Source organism: Truncatella angustata, assembly GCF_020726525.1.
Source record: "Truncatella angustata strain MPI-SDFR-AT-0073 chromosome Unknown BKA67scaffold_12, whole genome shotgun sequence".
NCBI classification, from domain to species: Eukaryota; Fungi; Ascomycota; class Sordariomycetes; order Amphisphaeriales; family Sporocadaceae; genus Truncatella; species Truncatella angustata.
The window spans coordinates 878,893-893,626 of NW_025763392.1; the positions used below are offsets into that span (position 1 = coordinate 878,893).

Consider the following 14,734-nt stretch of genomic DNA (forward strand, 5'->3'; position numbering starts at 1 on the left):
TTGACCATAGAATGAAATTGAGACTCTGAAGTTCAATTGATAGAAGCAGGGACCTAGCATCTCAGGTCAGTCTGGATCACATTCCAGGGTTTTGCTCAACAGGCTGTGTTGGATTAAAGAAGATGTTTTAAACAGCGAGAATACATACTAGAGTTGATAGACCCAGTTTACTGGCGATATATGGCTGGCTTTGATTGAAAGCGGCGGCCTCAATGGATTGTGATTATGATCGTGTGATGTTGGCTGTATCGTGTGGATGCGTGGGTAGTTTTGACGAAGTTGAAGGTCTGGACCTCAATAATGTGCAAGCAAGATCTAAATTGGCTTTGGATGCTTAAATTAGACAGTAACAACTGTCGATCGATGTCGCTACTGCTGAAGTAGCTAACCTTTGGTGGATTTAGCAAAGCAACCCGAGGCAGGGGCTCCTCTGCTCGCATCTCACTATGGTGCTACAACCGCTACCAGCCTCTTGCATCGACAATATATGAGCATGAAAACAGCGCACGTCATCTCACTGGTTTGACCTAGCGCATTATTCGACTATTCTAGAATTTGACACTATTTTTGACACCAATGTGCAATACGAACAACTTTTGCTCTTGATATACTTTGTCTCTTCAATCGATATTGCTGCTCCCTCAAGGGTGCAGTGTTGGTGGTAAAAACCTTTCAAGGTTCTGTTTCTCCTTTCATACTAGCAAGAATCTATGTTTTGACTTTGTCAACCCCAGCGCTAGGAATTCGCAGAAAAGAACATCAGAACCACTATTCAAAGGTCATCGCCTGGTATTAGAGATGTACGTTATAATATGCCCTTGTACATTCCAACTGAGGGTACCAGCAGACAAAAAGATATCAATAGTCCAACCTTATAGCTTACCTCTTGAACATGTTCGGGCTCAGCGGAAAAGCGTATGTGCATGAGTGCCTATCGCCCCTGATCAAGCTAGATTTGAATCTGTAAGTATTCAGGAAACGCGCAAAGAGACAGTTGATATTCACCTCAATTCGACACCCGTACAGAGAGCCCAGACTTTCCACATTTTTCTTCTACCCGCTTTGTTGTAATTATCAATGAACCTGATCAATATTCTTCTCAAGGTACCAATGCTGGTGGTGCCGGGGTTTCACCCATACCTATGCGCGAACTGGTCTCAATGATGAACTTATTCCTGTAGTTTGAGCCAATCCCCCGAAGTTGCGAAAGTTCGATGCTTCCGCTATAGAAGTTTCCGGGCACCCAACACTGAATTAAGAAAGCCTGAGATTCTCCAACTTCACCAATTGCGCCTGATCCCCTGCCTCCACAGAATTTAGGTTATATTGGCATTCTCTCATTCGTTGTTGGTACTGTTGGACGCTTAATATTCTTTAGAATCCGGTTACCAACAGTATTAGGCTGTAGTTCATCCCAGCAGTCCGGGACAGTATCTGCAGTCTTTCCACTGGTGATAGATACAATGTTTCTGGAAACACACGATATCCATTTGGTATAAGGATGTTGCGGCCTTCGATGATAGGAATGGGCTTTTTCATGGCAGAACGGCCTGTCTGACAATTTGACTTCACTTTAAAATGGTCAAAGTTTTCATGAGTGAGAGCCCCTTCCGAAAGGGACCAGTATCGTGCGCGTATAGTCTAGCGAACATAAGTCTCATTCAATGGCGTTATTTCTTTCATCCATTTTAGAGTGTGGAAGGGACCGATTATATTTATTCAACACCAATATAGCAACAAAGTTGCTATCATCCGCCGAAATCCATATTATCTTTGAAATATTCTCGGACGATACGAAGGGTCCAAGATCCGCATTAAGTTAAGCATACCTACATATGCCATATCCATATTTTCCTCCCAAGCAAGAATGCTATAAGCTCGTAAGCCGCATGTGAATGACTTCTTTATAGTACACATCTACTCCCATAACTTCCGGGAGACTTGAAACACTAATTAGTACAAGTCCTTAAACCCCTTTGACAAAAACGGCTGAACAACATGAGGTGTGTGGAGAGTGGAGTACTGAGCGCCTTCTTTTGTGGCGATCAGATTCAGGAACCGTTGATTCTCCAAGCCAAAGGTTCGCTGACATGTCATAGAACACTAAGAAGAAGTTGCCTGGAATGACATACCTCTTTCGCATTTCGGCAAGGGGCCCTCTGCTGTCTATGGCGCTCTTATGATCATTCTCTTCGATCAGGAGAAGGACCTGATTGGATGGGCCCATTGCAGTGTTCATTTCTCCAGGAAGATCCAATGTGTATTATTTTGTGCTGGCTTTTCATTTTAGAAGTTGCTTGTGTAGATTAGGTCGATATCTAAACTAATTGTCGGCATTTGAGCAAACAAATAAACTGAGACAAACTTCTTGGCACTCGGCTCCGCCGAAACGAACCGATCTGTAAGCGTGATAATGGTGTATTTTTTTCATGTCCGTACCAACCCACTTCGCCTCCTCCTGACCATAGATCAACCTCATACGTCACGATTTTCAGCGATAATACGGAGTCTCAATCTACATATTCAGCTCCCAGCTCACGGTATGACAATTGCAGAGTTTGGCTACCAAACAAGGCTGGATGTGCCCACCACAACAGTTGACGTTTCATGAAATGCCCGCTGATCATGATGTATTAACTACGCGAATTAAAGAATAGAGCATCACAAAAATTTCTCCCCGAGTTCCCAGGTACTCTCCTTGACTCATCGGTGCTGAATCAATCGAAACCTATTATCACCGCAACAACTGGCGCCAACAATCCTATAAGGACCTTGCTACCTACCATTGGTGCCAACATCATAGAGCCAGCTGTGACTGGAGGAGAAGTATGGCTTGCTGTGGGATATTCACCCCCAGTTGAGTAAGCAGTAGTATGGAAACTAATTGAGCTGCTGCTAGTGCTGCTTGAATGAGTCTGCGGCGAGTTGGAATGATTTGACTTGATAGAGGAGGAGCTCGTTGGCAGAGACAGAGTAAAGTAGGTCGTGTCCTCGCAAGGTAAGATACTGGAAGTGGTCGTTTCGAACAGCACTGCTGTTGAGGTAGTATCATGGGAGAATGTATATGTAGCAGTTGGATAAGTGAACAAACCACCCATGCAGGACCAGTTCACCAGTGGGTCACACGAATATTTCGGGAAAGAGCTTGATGTGGTAGCGCTAGAGACAGCTGATATGGCAAAGCCGCATTGGGTCTCCCAAACGGTGTAGATACTCGTGATCACAGTCGTTACCAGCCGTTTCGAGGTAGAAGGAGACAAACATGAACCGTTTGTGTCGGGCTCGAAAGTGGCTAGGGTTGTTTCAACAGGGAGACAAGAAACTGTGCAGGTAGATGTCGCGCGCGTGATCGTTCGTGTGACTGAATTGTAGATCGTGGTGCGCACAAAGTCGTCTGTTGGCCCGATGATCTTGGTGGTCCAAATAGCTGGTGGAATAGCTGACTCTGTCCGTGTAGTGATCACAATCGTCTCAAAGATTTTGCTGGTTACAGTTAAAGTAACGCTGAGGGTGGTAACAGCTTCTGCGGCGATGAGGGAAGGCAGCAGAGCCATGAGAAAGAAAATGGTGAGGAGTGCCATTTGAACGAGTGACTAATGTGTTATGATGAAGAGGAGAAATACTTTTGGCACAAAGAGGGAAAGAATATTTTCAAGACAATCGAGGCTTTTGGCCATTAGATATAACTTTTTGGTGGCTCTCGGTTGTACTTGTGTGATGTTTGAATAACGTGAGCTATTCACTTTCTCATTCGTACTTGTTTGTTGAAGCAGTGGAACACAAACGGTCCAGAGAATTACTTGTGAATCACAACAATTACAGCTACATGGCAAGTGCCATTATGCCGAGCAACAACCAAACTTCTACGATGAAAGGCACGGGACAGGTCGCTCACTGTGGAAGGTGCGCTAGTGATGGAAAGAGTATGTCCGGGCATGCTTCCCTTAACGGTTTTGTACTGTTATCTTGGAAAATTGGAGCCTTGTAGTAAGAATATGTGTTATCTGGTCTTTTAACCAAGATGCACGCGGTCCCGCAGGATCTCATACCTTGTGCTACAAAGCTGTTGGGATGAGTGGATACATTTGGTGTCTTCAGCATTACACAAGCCCCCTCTGAATCTCCCAACCAGCCGCACGTCATCGTACCAGATTCAGGTACCCGCCTCATGAAATCCCGCGGTGGATGCATAGCTACTGCAAGGCAATAGAAGGACTGCAAGTGAACTTGTGGCTCCCGGCGTTGGCGAGATAGTTTTTGTCATTGATCTCTTGGCCACTGGTGGCACTAATATAATACTTAAGTCCAAGCAATGCATAACGTCATATGAAGCGCAGACGTCAAAATTATGTATCATTTTTATTGCACAGCACTGTACCTTGATCGTCGAAGCTGCTCGGTCTTAACCTACTAATGTTTAGTGAAACTGCACTTCGGCGATCGCAGGACGTTGTTAAGCCTCAAAAGATCCACCAGCCTATTATTATGCATTCTCTTCCCGAAACTTTGCCCAGCATGATGGAAAGTCTTTACATGGACGTCCTCGGCCTTGTTTCTGCAGTATCGATTGGCACTACAGCCTCTCACGGCAAAGCGACTTCTCGCACTCATCAGCGCCGAGTTCCTTCGGCTGCAAAGTCCTAGAAGTCCTCCACTTTGTAGAAAATAGCTCAAAGGATGGATTGTTTGTTCGTTTGTTTGTTTGCTTAACGCCACTGCGGTGGTTGCGATAGCAGCCTGCGCGTGCTGCCAGGGGGAAAAAGGCACGGCTAGCAGTTCTATTATACATGTAGAGAAGAGTCCGTACGGGCCCGACAAATCAGAAAAGAGGCTAAATCATGCTTCAAGAGAATACCATTACAATCCCTTCCATCGCGACATTTCGATTTCCAGGCGTTGACTCTCAAGGGATAGATGGAGTGGAGGGTTTTTTATAGATCGCGTACGCTTTTTCAGCGAAACCACCTGCCCGGGCGCTATAGAGCAGAGCTCTCGAACTCAAAGTAAGTCTTGAGATATGCCTGGCGTACTTAGGTCGCTTCACGTGTCTCATAACAGATGGTGAGGCCGAGATATCTCTGGTGGCATGAAGTGTATCTGATTGAATACATGCGTTCCATGAGTGGCCACAATTCGCCACGCAGCTATGGCTTACAAGACAAACTTCTGAGTAGATTTCACTGATGGGGGCATTGAGTCCGCAAGGCAGCGCGTCGGTTTAGAGTATTCCCACAAAAGCAAGAGGGCTGGGGAGGTTATTATGTATAAAGAGGACCTGCCTCTATTTTTCCCCTTGAGGGAGATTTGAGCTCAGACGCAACTTCACGATTCATTATCTCGGGGGTCGTGCCCTTGACAGTGAAGAGTGGCTTCTCGTAGAATATTCGTGTTCCTCCTCTGATGTTACACCTGGCCACCAGCCCTCTGTCTTTGCCAGGAAGGTCTAGCACTGCGAACAATGTGTTATATCGGCGCGACTTCCCCAAGCCTCATTGCTGGGCTTGAGTGTTTTAGGTAAACCAATACCCTGTACTTCTGTCTAGCTTGGACTCAGTGTTAGAGAAAGATGAAGAATACGTACGCGAGGAAAAGAACGAATGGAGTCGTGAACCTCACGCCAATAATAAAATCTGTATTGATTAAGTGAGTCTGGCTGTTCGAGAATACGCCAGCGAAATGTAGCGTTGGTAATACGAATGACGGTGCGAACGTAGTAGGCAGCCTTGGTCTCAATACCGTTTAAACCAGAGATCTTGGAGCCGGAGCGGAGGAAATGATGACCATCAAATGGAAGCATCGGATGCTCACCAGTTTCCAACTCGATGTAGTACAGATATAGTTTGACATTGGGATCGTTCTGGAAGCGTTTCCTGACGCTTTCAATTGGCTGATTCCACTTGAGAGCATCGACTGTGCTGTAGCCTATGCGTGGCACCATATCGAAGCATGCATCATTACTCGTATTGGTCACTCCGAGGATAGCATTACACAAGTGGCGGAATAGTTGCGCTGTAAATGATATTTAGAAACTATCAAAGCCCGAGATCCAGATAGAAAATGTGAAAATGCGAAAACATGCAAGATGGCCATAGCAAACGGCTTCATATGGGATACAAACGGCGAAATGCCTCAGTCCATATGGTTGGCTACTGGAGATCCACCAGTCTCGGATGTTGTGTAGGACGGACGGTGAGGCACGGTTTGGAAAGGCACAGAAGAACACACGTATAAGGTCTGGGGCTCATCATAGGAAGTGCAACATTGTTTGCACCCTGTTGGCTCTCCTATAGAATGGCAAGGCAGTCATTGTGTTGGTTCCGACAGACATCAGGTCTGCTGTGCCGTTGCAGGTAGTCACGTGGCCTCCTGAGTACTTGTATGCAAAAGGCTTCGAGAACATTTCGAAAATAACGGGAACTAGGTTAGACCTTCAAGAATGACATGCAGCGTTGTAGGGTCTCCCTGGCTTTGCCCTGGTTCAGTGTCAGGAACAAGTTCCCGTCGCAACGGCACCGGTGGGTCATCTCGGGATTGGATCATCTATCTTCCCCACAGTTGCATTCCAATTTCGATAAGATAAGATAAGCTCAGTTGCGGTAGAGTTGAAGCTCAAAGCCCGTCGCGAAATTGACGTATAAGGACTGTACCGAGTACTTCAATCAACACTAAATTTGCCTGACGCTTGTCGCACTCAATACTCTTGCGTGCTGTGTGCATATCCAACTCCTGCCGATTAAATAGGGAGATTACACAATCCTTATGGTTTCCGTTTCATAGGTTCCGGCCTGGGACCCTTCTGGCTCCGCGCTCCGCAGTCTTCCATTTCTTCCAATACTCATTTCCCCCAGCAACATTTAAAGTACATACGGTGACAGGCCAAATCCAAGATGGGTGTATGCGCATCCTGTCTAGGTAGAGGGCGGGACGACTCCTACGAAGAGGTAATGCTCAGTTGATTTTGGCTTTTCAGTTCTTTACCAGGCTTTGCTGATGAGCTTGCGCAGGACGATGAATCCCGACTCCTTCTCGACGATCCAAACAACTCCCAATATGGAAGCTTTGGCGACCAGAACATGAATGCACAGGCAGACCCTCAAGAGTCACAACGTGAAACCGAGGCTCTTCAAAAGGTTGTTGCGAAAACATCCAAGTAGGTATCCATGCTACATTTAACACGATGTGATCGAGGCCCTTTCTTTTCGCTAACGTTGGGAAGCAATCTGGTTGATATCTTCGAGATCGCACCTCAAGAACCACAGCAGGCCTACCCTGCCGCTGTTGACAGTCAAGATGTCCGCCTCTCCCGGTACCAGGCGATTCTGTCAAAACTCTCGGCCGACGACGACGACGACAAGTCCACAGGCCATGTGGACTGGCTGAGCGACGATGACACAATGGACACGCCTACAGGTCCGCCGAGTGTCAAGGAGGGTGCAGGTGAGCCTCTTGTGGGCACTTTTGCAGACGCAACAGCCGTAGCCTAGTGTGAGAGCGGGATTGTGATGGATTGAAAATCGGTCTGGGATGACATGATGTCATTGAGTTCAATCATCATGCAGCGGTGAGAACTCCGCCGGGAGGTGAACTTCAGGAGAATTAGGCTTCTGATTCGACACTGCCATGGTGCTGTCCGCGTGGAATTCAATCTCGGCGGCGATATCCGGGCGCCCAACAAGGATTCCAACGAGGTTCGAATGCGGAAGCAGGGCTCGTTTGCGAGGTCTTCAGATCTGGAAATGTGCCCCCTACTAGTCATTTCGCGTTTGTGCGACACACAAGTCCAAGTCAGCATGATGTGCTATTGGGCTATGCTCAACTGACTCTGGTTTCCATGGCCAATCAAAAGACGTGCTGACATTTCGGTCTATGTAAAGGCCCATAGAGTCATAGCCACGTGCCCATCGACTTTCTGTAAGAAGGTGGAGTTGTATAAGATAGGCCCATAGTCCGACAGGTTTTCCTTGCCCGTAATGCTAATTTTTGGGAGCGTTATTTCTCTCCATGCTCGCTCCAGCCATTACTGCGAATTCTGCACCGTCTGAAACCTTAAAAACGCCAGACCTGATGGCATTTCCGTACTAGCGGTGCTGATTCCTCCACTGAAGAAGAAACGCAAAATGCAAAAATACGAACATGACAGCTAGAGCTGCGCAGTGGCTTGTGCGTCTAGCATTTCGACCATTCACATGGTTGTGCGGGCCGGCCCTTTTTACCTGATCCATTTCTCACCCTCGCCGCTACCCTGCCGGCCGTCCCACTCCTGTGGGTATGGAGTACTATGCGATTAGCGGCATCACCGAAAAGCACAAGCACCACCTGACTATCTGTACGCACTATCCAAAATCAGATCGCTGTCCCTCTTTCGAATTCGCCTTTCCAGCTTCCTCAAAAACATCTAGTCGCTTCACTGTGGGCACTCAACTGCCGCCGCAACCTGCTCTGTTTCCTAGCAGTCTGCCTTCTTCCACAGCCCCTATACGCCTCCGTGCTGTACTCGGATCGTCTTCAGCGGTCGCTCGCCATGCATGGGCTTCATGGTGGGATACACTACTGTGGGCTCTGAGGTGCTAACCAGACAGGATCGTTCCACTTCGACAATTGCTCAGCAAGAGATGGAGGGTTCTCCCATAGTAGTTAAACGCTCGAGTTTGGTCAACCAGCAGGCACTGCAACGCAATATCTCTGGAGCAACAATCTGTACGATATATTGCACAAAGCCCGATTATCATAACCGAAAAGAACGCCGACAAACGAATACCTAACATGATACCACCCATTTCAGGGGCTTATAGGCTTCAGCCGTATTTGGGGGAGGGGGGAAGGGTTTATTTCTTCCCTTTCTCTTTTTTTTTTCTTTTGAATCTTTCACCCCCTTCTCTGTCTTGGATTCCGCAATAGTCAAACACTAATCCTCTGACTCTTTGAACACCATCAACACAAATAACCGCATCCTTGCTCTTCGCCATTGCCGACACACGTATCAAGCGATAGCCCGCGTTCGGTCCCAGTGCTGTTGCTGCATGGTATAGATCGCAGTCGACACCTCGGTCATATCTCGTTGAGCCTTCTCGATCGACGCGTTTCGGTTCCCCTCTCTTTGCCATCGGTATACATCGCTCTCAAGCTTGTTGTACTTTCGTTGCTTCTTCTCTATATCCTTGCAGATTTTGCAGATGTCCGGATCGTCATGTGTAGACATGATCAGTTTGAGACCGCATGTTTCGCCTGTACGATACTCCTTGGGACATTGTTGTCTGAAGTGCCCCCACCGCCAATAGCCGCACGTCCATCGAGTCTGGTCGAAGTAACACATAGCAACAGTTGGCACTTGGTCACTACGTTATCTACGAGTAAGATGTCAGTCTATCGTCCCGATGTAACAACCAATACATTGCCACCAGTCAAACGAAACATATCCACTGGACCGCCGCTGTAGTCTGATGTTCTTGTTCTTTAAACAATTGGCCTGTCTTGGGGAAAAAGAAGAGTCATTTTACACATTGACTTACCTTGGGTCAGGCCAGACGAGATAGGAATTAGTTTTCCAATATTATGTATAACCGGTACAAGTATATTCGTATGATATTCTCTTCTCGATTTGATTCCTCGGATCTCACTTGGCGAGCGGAAGTCTGGTCAATACTTATAGTCCTCCTCGAACTTTCTTCGGCATTGTTGGTACATCTAGAGTTAATAACTTACATGGACGGCTCGCTACATGCGTTGGCAGCTGCTGCTTCTCTGCCGTTTCCATATTTTTTATTTAATATTTTTTACCCAACAAACCCATAGTGTCTACCGAGGATTGGTGGAGCATATTTGCAAGCTGTCTCCTGGGTTGGATTGCATAGGATGTGCTCGCACCCGCCCAACATCAAACTTCAGACTATGTATTGCTGCCACGTCGGCAGAGGGGAAATTGACATGAAAGAAAAAATAAATCTGGACTTTCCCCCACATGCTCGACTGCACATGAACACGGATACTTTGACGTATTCTGGCAAGTAGCTCCATCCCCCCATCCTTTCCGCCCCCTTATTGGCCTATCACTCACAATTGGCCGATAGTGTTTTCTGTACGCAATATGCAGGACTAAATTTGACTTGGAGACCCTGGACATACTGGCAGCTGCAACGCATGTTTGATTGTTTTGCTCTGTGTTCAAGGGGGGGAGGGTCAAGCCTGTTTTTTTATTTGCAAGTCCCACACAGCCAATACGGACGGCAGCTTGTCCGCGCTTTAGACCCTAATACGCTTGTAGACACCGCAATAGTTCTAGGGCAGGCATGAACTGAAAATCACGGGGTTTGGCATCAACCTCCCGTTGCACCACCGTTGGTTGTATCGTCTCTGGTTTGCTTGTACTTATTCCCCGCATGAACCTTCTGCAAACGTGCAGCATCTCAAGAGCACTGCAGAATGTACTTGGCTATCACAGGCTTCGAATTACATGCTCTTGCAGGGACTAAACACTATCAGCCTTTCACCGCCCTCGCCATTTCCTTTTGCCGCCGATTTCGAAATAATCTGATTGGAAACTCATAAGCCGTTCGTATGTGTTGTTCAACTCGGATACAAGCCACTCTGGAACTGTCGATATCAAAGGACGCAGTCTTAAGAACTTGCAGCCAACAAGGAACAGCACATCGAATCCAATCCGGCATCCGCTATAGCCGTTCAAGGGTAGCTCGGATGTTCTTCAATACCATCCCAATACGTCGACAGACGATAGTCTGCATTAGGATTGGCATCGTCACGTAGAACCCTGGTCAATTCACGGCAGCCTAACACGACCGGACTGGGTGAATAGCCTGCGACCTTGAGCTCGAACCAGACAAGGCTACGGGGGAACTGGAGAAATACCGCAGGATGCCGACAGGGATTTTCGCATAACCCTACACAGCACAGCGATGTTCAACATGGATTTTCATCGGCTAGAAGAGGTTAATGAGGCCAAGGATCTTCAACGAGGGTGGTTGGCCGCAACAACGTGGCATGGCCCCTCTGGGCCGGCCAGGTCCACTATCACGCTTTCCTGCCAAAGTTTGTTTTGAACTTGTCTCCAAGGGCTATTTAGAGCACAGGCAGACTGGTGATGGGATTTCGTCATAGGGCTGCCGGTGGACATAGATTCCGTCGAATGCTGTGGAACCTAAACCTTGACCCATAACTGGAAAAGGAAGGAATCGATGCCTGCACGAGAGCAATACCTCAGCATACATTTGCAACGGAGATTTTGCTAACGAATGTAGCGACTTGAAGATACCAGGTATTCGGTAGGTAATATGTGATGCTCTATGACACTGCGGAGGCTCATCATGTCTGGCTCAGGATGGCATTGACGACACTACACACCGGAAGTGATACCGGATCCGCCAGTGAGTGAAATCGGCTCGAATTCTTTCACGGATACGAAGTCAGGCGATTCCAGGGATCAAAACACAGCTATCCGAGCTCCGGAGGAAGCACAACAGGTGCTTCTCTCAAGCACCGCATTGCTGTAGTGCTACAGTCCGGCTCTACATCCGATCTCAGTGAATTGTTAACTCTTTCCAAACTGCCTGGCCTCTTCTCCCACATTGTCGTGGAATAAGTATCAGTATCGTACTAAAAGCGACAATGTTGAAGAAACAAGAACTATGCAGCAATACATCAAACAAGGATCCGCTACGATGCTACCGAAACGAAGGAGCTCCATCGTCCTGCATCGATGAACATTGTCTAGCGGACCAATCTTCGTTGTATTCCGTCAAGCTATGAACAAGACCCCCTCATGTGGCCATATCCCCTCATGGCCGTGTCCCTTTATGGCATCTAGATGGGAATCCTGCGACCATGATAACCAGATGCCTGACGGGCCGTTCCGCACCATCATGTCTGAGTATGTATGACCTGGCCCAGCGCCTTAACCTTGTTTTCTTTAGTTAATAACCGACAAACTGAGCCTCGACCCAAAAGTATTCGTAGTGGTGCATATCAGGTCGGACGGCTGGTGCATTCTTTGCAGTTGAACAAATCATGGTTTTAACGAGCGCGCAATACATGCATAACTTTGTATGAAGCACAGCATCAAATCAGTGCCCAGAATTCACCAGAGCAAGGGTGACATGCACTACAACTTGAACCAAAAACATATGACCTAGCAATCTGCCCAATGTCAAGCTGCGTGCATATCTTCTTTTGATGGCCTGACTAGGCATGATCGGTACGCTAACCGCGAATCGGACGGGGTCGCATGGTGTGGATTACAAGACGATATGTGTCAGGGATGTTGTCAGACCGTAGGCCTGCACGTCACAAACTAAGCCTGTTTTCACGTTAATCTGTACCTGTTTCAATGACAGCCTCATGGTATCTCGTTTGGATATCTAATTGGCCGCATGCCACGAGGCCAGCAGTACGGCCTTAGCGGGACGTGCCTCTGGCCTTGAATATGGTCTCCAAAACAAAAGCCACTTTAATGTCTACTATGCTACACTATGTCACCGTTTTATTGAACTCGTTACGTGCGTGTCCGAGCGTGAAATGGGGAAAGGAGGTTGTAACAGTCAAGGCGGCTGCCAAGACGGTATGCCATCAATCCCCCATAAATACAACTAAACGCTATTCGCCAATGTGGACTTTAACCATGCACACATGATGCTGTGACAGCAGAAAGATTAATCAAAGTGTGCTTTTAGCCATCAAGCATTGCGGAAGAACTTGTTCAACCTTATGTAACCATGATGTTCGCGTGCCGCCCCTGAGCTGTCAGTCCTTCAAACCCCTGTTCGTTGACGGCCGAGTATGCCTATTGGAACAGGAACCGTGATGGTGACGGTATACTCCAGTCACCACGACTCTACCAGCAATCGGCCCCTTGTTCTACACCGAAATCTAATAATCTTTAGGGTAGCGTACTCACTGCGTATCCACAGATCAACTGCTCATGACTCGGCATAAATCTGGTTTACCTGTGCAAGGTCTCCAGCGAGCCCTCCGCTTCACTGCACATGTATGGGCCCATTGAGCCGCACTCCGATGCATTGACGATTGCAGCCCAATGTTCTGACAGCAGCAAACATTCCATTAGGCTTCGACGCGTCCAATTTGGATGGCGGGAATTCTGCAAGTGCTTGGCCCGTTAAGCGACCTCGTTCCCACCACCAGGGATCAACGGAATGCCTACCCCCATAGATCCCATGTCGTGGGCTTTTGGGAACATCCGCGATGACATGTTCGAGCATGCAACGGCTGGCTGGAGATACACGAACGCACTGCGGGAGGCTGCTGACATGTCAGGTACATGTAACCACCATACATGAATTACGACAAGTCCCAAGTTCGTAACCAGGGATGAACAGCACTACCAAAGCAAGGCTGATAACTGTCGTGCCTACGACTTCCACCACGAAACATCTGTGGAATGTTGAGACGTGATTGAGTAGTCGGGGATTTGCTACGTGTCTCATGATATAGGCGATGTGCTAATAGGAAGCCATGGCTTTGCCGACTGCATATTAACCCCCAGCCCTCGTCAGACTAGCTGTATCCGGCTAGTATCTTATCATTATACTAACACAACCCTCAGGGAAGCTGGAATCAGCGTGTACATATTCCTTCGGCATGTAGACTGTTTGAAATCAAATGCTCCAGGCTATGACATGTGTGGAAATCAGTGGCATTGTCCATTGCTATTGAGTCCGATGTGTTGAACCCACTCGTTCTTTGGTGCTGGTTGGTCGATTTTATGGGTCGGTCAAGTCCGAAATGACGACCCAGGTATCCCTATCAAAGTGGTCTCTACCAGGACGCGTAAAACATGACGGGAGCATTTGAAATCCGTCCGGCCCCAATCGCGTCCACAATGATATGTGTAAGTTCAACAACTGTGCACATTGCTGGGACGCAGTGCGTCACATTCAATGAAGATAGACAGGCCATATTTACCTGGAGCAGCCGTTTGGTTACATGTTGAGTTTGCCTGTCATCGACATCAAGCAACACGGACACAACCAGGTGCACCAAAGAAGGAACACTGTGCCACTACTCCGTAGAAGTGCTGACTCCGTAAGACTAGGCGCATGAAGCTACCCCGCATACCGTGCGGACACTGTTTACGGATTATGTATGCTCTCATCACACAGAAGTCGACATCCCTGCCTTGGACGGCGTGATGCGCCCCCTCGTCTCAACCATGGATTGACCTCTCGTGTTTGAGGTCCAGCGGCCACCTTCACGACCTACTTCCTCATCAGCCGCCGTCAAAAATCATCCTTGCCGAGCTTGACGAGCTTGTTTGCATCCTTTTCTCGCGCTCCCGGCCATCATTAACCGCGTCATTCTACACCCCGGTCGCGGGCCACGCCAGATGCTTCATTTTACCGCGCTTCACTTTCTCCTTCTGGTGAGCTCTACATAAGCGCAACCGAACACCCTTGGCAACTCGCTCGCCTCATTCAGGTGTGATTGATACATCACACTTCCCTTTCTCAGGAGGGAGGATTCGCGACAACCCCATGATGGTCTGTCGCAGCCCGACCGTATAGGCGATCTCTTGAGACCTTGCCTTTTGCCCTCCCCCTTGCATTCCGCTTGCCGCGATCACGTCCCCCCGTTGACCCTTTGCCAGCTGGCAATCCGTAGGGTGGACTTCCTTCCCCGGGGAACGCGGATATCAAACTTGTATCCCACGGGCGAGGTACACCTCTTTTTCGCCTCTTCAGGGATTTGCTGGGCATCATCCCACGCCGTT

At 48.0% G+C, this 14,734-nt stretch overlaps 5 protein-coding genes across 5 annotated transcripts; 2 read left to right on the forward strand and 3 right to left on the reverse strand.

The window, feature by feature from the left end:
- Positions 1-2,717: 2,717 nt before the first annotated feature.
- BKA67DRAFT_542149 (uncharacterized protein) lies at positions 2,718-3,581 on the reverse strand (the record flags this gene model as incomplete). Its single annotated transcript, XM_046101056.1, has 1 exon — positions 2,718-3,581. One exon carries the CDS (start codon positions 3,579-3,581, stop codon positions 2,718-2,720), a length of 864 nt encoding a protein of 287 aa, XP_045951683.1.
- Positions 3,582-5,443: 1,862 nt separating this feature from the next.
- BKA67DRAFT_542150 (uncharacterized protein) lies at positions 5,444-5,938 on the reverse strand (the record flags this gene model as incomplete). Its single annotated transcript, XM_046101057.1, has 2 exons — positions 5,444-5,527; positions 5,582-5,938. The coding sequence occupies 2 exons, from the start codon at positions 5,936-5,938 to the stop codon at positions 5,444-5,446; spliced, it is 441 nt and encodes a 146-aa protein (XP_045951684.1).
- Positions 5,939-6,887: 949 nt separating this feature from the next.
- BKA67DRAFT_542151 (late endosomal/lysosomal adaptor and MAPK and MTOR activator-domain-containing protein) lies at positions 6,888-7,484 on the forward strand (the record flags this gene model as incomplete). The annotated part of the gene is made up of 3 exons (XM_046101058.1): positions 6,888-6,893; positions 7,005-7,150; positions 7,217-7,484. The coding sequence occupies 3 exons, from the start codon at positions 6,888-6,890 to the stop codon at positions 7,482-7,484; spliced, it is 420 nt and encodes a 139-aa protein (XP_045951685.1).
- Positions 7,485-8,776: 1,292 nt separating this feature from the next.
- BKA67DRAFT_130052 (uncharacterized protein) lies at positions 8,777-9,433 on the reverse strand. The gene has a single exon (XM_046094993.1). The coding sequence runs from the start codon at positions 9,311-9,313 to the stop codon at positions 8,981-8,983; it is 333 nt and encodes a 110-aa protein (XP_045951686.1). The 5' UTR covers positions 9,314-9,433; the 3' UTR covers positions 8,777-8,980.
- On the forward strand, positions 9,434-9,839 carry BKA67DRAFT_130053 (uncharacterized protein). The gene has a single exon (XM_046094994.1). It carries the CDS (start codon positions 9,553-9,555, stop codon positions 9,790-9,792), a length of 240 nt encoding a protein of 79 aa, XP_045951687.1. The 5' UTR covers positions 9,434-9,552; the 3' UTR covers positions 9,793-9,839.
- The last annotated feature ends 4,895 nt before the right edge of the window (positions 9,840-14,734 follow it).